This window comes from Odocoileus virginianus, chromosome 5 (assembly GCF_023699985.2).
Source record: "Odocoileus virginianus isolate 20LAN1187 ecotype Illinois chromosome 5, Ovbor_1.2, whole genome shotgun sequence".
Lineage (NCBI taxonomy): Eukaryota > Metazoa > Chordata > Mammalia > Artiodactyla > Cervidae > Odocoileus > Odocoileus virginianus.
Genome location: NC_069678.1, coordinates 8471952 through 8478350, shown reverse-complemented (window position 1 = coordinate 8478350; position 6399 = coordinate 8471952). Strand labels below are relative to the sequence as shown.

At 44.1% G+C, this 6399-nt stretch overlaps 1 protein-coding gene across 1 annotated transcript; it reads right to left on the bottom strand.

Moving 5' to 3' along the window:
• Positions 1-2469: 2469 nt before the first annotated feature.
• On the bottom strand, positions 2470-2711 carry LOC110125371 (small ribosomal subunit protein eS27-like). Its single transcript, XM_020874380.2, has one exon. The coding sequence runs from the start codon at positions 2638-2640 to the stop codon at positions 2482-2484; it is 159 nt and encodes a 52-aa protein (XP_020730039.2). The 5' UTR covers positions 2641-2711; the 3' UTR covers positions 2470-2481.
• Between the last annotated feature and the right edge of the window lie 3688 nt (positions 2712-6399).

Below are 6399 nucleotides of genomic sequence, written 5' to 3'. Positions count from 1 at the left end.
CACACATTCACGAGAAACCAATAACATTGATTGCCTCTGGAAAGGGGGACTGGACAACTGCAGGGAGCAGGGAGGACAGGAGTGGGAGACAGTTCACTATATACCATTTTGTAAGTTCTTTTAGATAGATGCATAAGTTGCCCATTCACAAAATAAATACAGAAAATACTTAGAAGGATCAGATTGGAAGAAAAGGTGATCAGAGCATCAAACTAGGAAAATAAAATAAGATGCCATTACTGCTCTCAAGAATCTAGCAAGAGAGACAGCAAAAGAAAAAGTGATTACAATACGAGCCTTGGCACTCCTGAACAATGAGAGCTGTGACCGAGGCTGCACCAGCTGCTTGGTGCACATCCGAGCGGGCTTCCACGTGGAGCGGCTGACTGATCAAGATGAGTTAGCAAGGCAGGGAAGGGGAGTGGTGGAAGGACAGTCTGACAAGACACAGAGAGATTTTTTTTCAGCTTTTTATTTTGTATGGTGTGTAACTGATTAATGATATTGTGACAGTTTTAGGTGAACATCAAAAGGACTCAGCCATACATACACATGTATCCATTCTTCCCCAAACTTTCGTCCCATCCAGGCCACCACACAACACTGAGAGAGTTCCATGTGCTGTATTGTTGGTCCTTGACAGCTATTCCTTTTATTTTATTATTTTTTCACTTCAAAAGACATAAGTCTGAAGTTTTATTGAGGACAAGGTTATATACAAAGCATTATGTTCCCTAGAAATGACAGCTGAACAAAAAAGACAAGTGGCTCCTGGATTTAAGAGGTCATTGTTTCAGGTTAGAGGGATTAAAAGTTGAAGCACGTCACCTGGAGTTAAAGTACATAGGAAAGATAACAGGCATTTTACAGTGGCAGAGAATTTAAACATTCCTTTGCAAGCTGAAAAGAAAGGCTCAAGAATTGTAGTTTGTTACATTAGAGTGGTAAAAAGCCAAAAAGAGGTAGAGACGCCAAGCACAGTTCACCCCTTTTTCTCTCGTAAAAAACAAAAAATTTCCTAAAGGGCTAGGTTTTGAGTGCTTCAGCTAGACATCTCAGGAGCACACAGTTTTTAAATGCAACATCTGTCCTGGATATATCAAAAAACTATCTTCTTTTATTCTGCCAATGCGTAGATCAATATGAAGTTTCAGGTGTTCTCCAGAAGTTCGCAGGTTCTTGCTAGATTCTCCTCTTTACCCTCTTGGTGGTACTGGCATCAACAGCTTCCCTCTTTTTAGGTAAGGAGTCCTTATATTCAGCTATGTGGACTTTAAACTTGGAAACTGCCTTCATTTTATCACATCTAATTTGGGACATGCAATTGAAACTGACTTAGCCTCCTTACCTAGTCACCTGGTGGACCAAAGATCCTGCCCAACTTAATGAGAAACAATAAACTGCATGTGGCAAACAAATACCACTCAGAAGTGGAAATCACCGCTAAACTTTAGATTATAGCTAGTTTTGTTCAAATACACAGTGAGAGATGATTCAGGCAACACAGAACATACCATTATCTACACATGCATTTCCCATCTTTCAGACAAAAGTTGGAATACCTCTAAAAATCACTGAATAAAAATTTCCTGTTAAGTATACAGAATTATTTAATTTGAAGCATTACTTTTTTATAGCAATACTTAAGAACGGACTTGACCCTTAAAGCCTTCCTCCAGTGAAAACAGATCTCCTTGTTGACATCTCTCTTATTCTTTTTCCAGCATACAATGCCTTCCTAAACAAGATACAGACAGTTTCAGTTGTTTATGTACCAACTCTAGGTACACAGTCAGGTAAAGAATCATCATCTGTGTCTCGAAAAGTTCAGATACCACCCTCATTCACCTCTATTCATCCGTCTTCTATTTCCTTTCTTCCTTTACCTGTAGGTTCTTACACATCCACACATTCTCCCCCTCCGTTCATGAGTCCACAACCCCCACCAGCCCAGAATCGGCTGCAACACTGGCTTTGGAGTATAAGACACTAACCTCTGCTTGGACAAGTCTTTAACTATAGGGGACTGGAGAGTTCTAGCCCCAGACCAGGTGCCTAGCAGCAACCTCTACACTCATACGCCTCCAAACAAGGCTTCTGAGAACTGTGAATAAAGGATCCTAAGCTGTTTTATATTAAGGTGGTGTGCCGGATTGCATTTTAAGTATCAACTGTCAGTTCTTAGTTCTAAGAAAACATACAAGTAAAAGGAAATACCCTATTTACATACTATTCCAGTTTTTAATCAAACTCTGCAGATTTACTCCATGAACCTAGGGATAGCAATGTCCCAAATGGACTTTTTAAGTACTTGGCCACTTACTTGCCCCAGACTCTAGAGTGACTCTAGAGTCCACTCTTCTGGTTGCCCCTGAATATGTGTGGTAGGAGCTTCCTAGGAGTAAAACAAGACAATAAAGAGGATGTATCCAACACGTCTTTATCGGGATGGTTTCCCACTCGTCTTGATACAGGGTACTTTTAGTGCTGCTTCCGTCTGAAGGAGCATCCTTCTGTAAGCCTTGCTTTTCCTCCTGCAGCCTGGCAGAGGACCGTAGAGCAGCCAGCACACAAAACTACTGTTTGTGCATGGCTAAAGACAATGGTGATTTTATAGCATCCAAGGCATTTTACATCCATGAAATAGGAATTGGGGCTTGCACCAGGCTCTTCTTCTTGTGTTTCTTCTTCTCCTTTTCTGGAGAGGGATGAAGAAGACCCTTTGCGAGAGGCACGTTCTCATGAGATTTTCACTGCTGGAAAGTTATCCATTTTAAATATGGCAGGACACACAGAGATTTGTAAGAACATGGAGCACTGTAAGAACTGCAAGCCAGAGCAGAGGCGACAGGGAGGAAGTGGGCACAGAGGAGACAGGAGAAGTGGGCAAGAGTCAGATCCAGGAGGGTTTCAGATGCTGAAGAGGGTACCCAGGAGTTTGGATGTCATTCTGAAGTACTTGGGGGCCTCTGAATGCTTTTGAGCAGAGCAGCAGTATCATCAGATCTGTGCTTCACACGGTTCATTTTGTGCAGTGTGGAGATAGAATGAGACAGATCAGTTAAGAAGCGACTGCAGTGATTCAGGTGAGAATTGATGAGATTCAAGCGAGGGCAGTGGTGATGGAGGGAAGAAAAGCTAAAGAAAAAGGATTTGGTGACCATTTGGCTCTCAGGTGGGTGGGGGAAGAAAGAATGATGATTTGCCAGTGGGATTCTTTAAGAGCAGGCATGAAACGGAAGAGGAAAGAGTTTGGGCGGAAAGATAATTCAGTTTGGGGTATGTTGGATTTGAGGGGCCTGCGGGAGACCCAAGAATTGATCAGTTACTGGTTGGATGCATGAGTCTGGCATTGGGGGAAAGGGTCTGGGCTGGAGCATAGATTTGGGAGCCATCAGTCCTGGGTGGGGCTCCTGAGAGTCCCAAGGCAAAAGGGTAGTGAGTGAGAGACGGGCCAAGGTCAGAGCCCAGAGAATGCTCTCCCTCGTCAAATTTAGCAGACTTTAAGAGGAAGGAGAATGGGGGAAAGACTGAGAAAGAGGAGTCAGAGAGTAGGGGGACCCAGAGAGAGCAGGGACTTGAACGTTGATGAAGCTACCTTTGGAAATAGGACAATTTGCAGAGCACCTAGTCAAGAGCGTGGTTAGTCCTCACAATAACCAGGTAAATAAAAGCGTTTTTGAGAAACAAGACTTGGATAACCAGAAGATCCCAATCACACTGCTAGTTAATAGCAAAACTGAATCTGGAACCCACATTTTCTGACACCAAGGCCAGGACTCTCCATTATCCAACTTCCTTTTTGGTTAAAAAAAAAAAAGGTCCTCCTACCCTTTGTGATGTACAAAGTCAGCAGGTTTCTGTTAGCTTTTTGTGTACTGTGAGGAGAACCCCACCTCCACACCATCACTCATATGATGTGATGTCCTTAGCCCTTGATGTCCTGCCTCTTCTCTTCCCCTCTTTGCTGGTCTCACTTCTACTCATCCTTCAAACTGTAGCCTAAGTCCCTCCGTAAAACCTCCCCTGAGGATTCCAGTTTACTCTGACCCCTCTCTCTTTTTTAAATTCCTGCTGCAAATACACCTTTCCATGACCCCATCACCCCCTCAGTGAGTCACATCCTTGTGTGATTCCCTCGCCTTGAGTGTGGGTGGGACCTGTGACTTGCTCCTAGGCAGTAGAACATGGTGAAGATAATGGTGTGTCACTCGCATGGTTACAGACACATTATATAACACTCCTTTCTTGCTGACTGGCGTGAGTCTCTTGCTGGCCCTGAAGAAGAACTCTGCCATGTTGTGAACTGCTGTGGAGAAGGCTCGTGGGAGGGAACTGCAGGAACCTCTAGGATCTGAGAGCTGCCCCCTCCTGACCGCAAGAAAATAGGACCCTCAGTCCTAAATCTGCAAGAAATTGTTACAACAACCTCATGAGCTTGGAGGAGGATCCTGGCTTCAACTTGGGAACATAACCCAGCCAATGCCTTGTTGCAGGCTTGTGAGACCCTACAGATAACTCAGCTAAGCTGAACCCAGAACTCCTGGACCATAGAACTTGTGAGATTATAAATGTGTATAGTCTTAAACTGCTGAATTTGTGGTAACCTGTTACACGATGATAAGTAATAAATATAACTCTGGTTGCATCTATGGCCAGAGCTACTCAGTTTAGATTGTAACAATTTATTACCTAGTTTAGCCTTACCTTTCCAATCTGAACATAAGCTTCTTTAAAATGAGGAACTTGTCCCATGTGACTTGTCACGCCCTCAGAGTGTATCATAGTGAGAGGCACTAGAGAAGAAGTTCAACAGGGTGGATAGCGTGTTAGTTAAGGAAAGGACTGTAAGTGGCTAATAATATCTGCTGCCTAGTGGCATGGTGGGGAGCAAGTGGGAATATGTGGGAAACACCTACCATAATACTTAGCTCAGGGCTGTTATTAAGAATGCTAATAAATACCACATCTAGCCCTCATTTTGCTGATAAAGAACTAGCTCCCTCCACTATCACCCTGTGAAAAAGGAAATAGACCCAGCAAGGTGACAATGACTGTCAAAAGTCATTCAGTAAATCAGTGACTAGCACCCAATCCTAAGTAGAAAAATGACATGATTTGAATGAGGAGATAAGGCGTGCCATTTCCCGTGAAGTCATGGAATTGAAGAAAACAGAAAGAAGACCCCTTTTTTAGGCCTTTGCCCTAATTCTGACTCTTCTTTCTTTTTCACTATCTTTCTGTACTTTTTTCCTGTGAAGACCATGTGAAAAACCACCTTTTTTTTTGTAAACTGAGTAACTGATTTGCAAGAATGGATAATTCCTAGAGACTGGAGGCTTCCGGGCTTCCTTGGTAGCTCAGCTGGTAAAGAATCTGCCTGCAATGTGGGAGATGTGGTTCGATCCCTGGGGTGGGAAGATCGCCTGGAGGAGGGCATGGCAACCCACTCTAGTATTCCTGCCTCTGGAATCCCCAGGGACAGAGGAGCCTGGTGGGCTACAGCCCATGGGGGTCGCAAAGAGTCAAACATGACTGAGTGACTAAGCACAGCACAGAGGATTCCCACTAGTGGGAAAGAACCCACCGGCCAATGCAGGAGACATAAGAACCCAGGTTTAATCCTTGGGTCGGAAAGATCCCCTGGAGAAGGAAACAGCAACCCACTCCAGTATTCTGGCCTTGAAATCCCATGGACAGAGGAACCTGGCAGGCTACAGTCCGTAGGCAAAAGAGTCGGACACAACTGAAGTGACTTAACACAGAGGGTTGATGGGGGCTTCCCAGGTGGTGCTAGTGGTAAAGAATAAAATCCCTTGGAGTAGGAAATGTCACCCGATTCCTGTATTCTTGCCTGGAAAATTTCGTGGGCAGAGGAGACTGGCGGGTTACAGTCCATAGGCTCAAAAGAGTCCCACACTTCTGAGCAACTGAGCACAGAGGGTTTATGAATCAAGATTCCTTTAGTTGCAAAGGAGAGCAACTCATTTCAAACTAGCTTAAGCAAAAAAGAGAATTTGTTGGTTCACATAGCTAAGAAGGACACTGAGTATTTCTGCTAAATGTAGCTGTGTAACAAACCATCGCAAAGTTTAGTGATATAGTACTATCATTTTATTATTCTATGGACTGTATGGGTCAGGAATTCAGATACGATACGTGGGGGTGACTTGTTCCTGCCCCTCAATGCCTGGAACCTCAGTTGGGAAGACTGAGGCTCAAGGTGACTCGATGCCTGGGTTCATATGGATATGTCTCATTTCTGGTTGACGCTGTCTGCTGGGACCTCATCTAGAGCTGTTGGCATGACCCCTATGGTCTCTTCAGGTAGCTCCTGGCTTCTTCAAGCATGGTGCCTGAGTTCCAAAGTCAGAAGTCCCCAGAGAATAAAGCAATAGT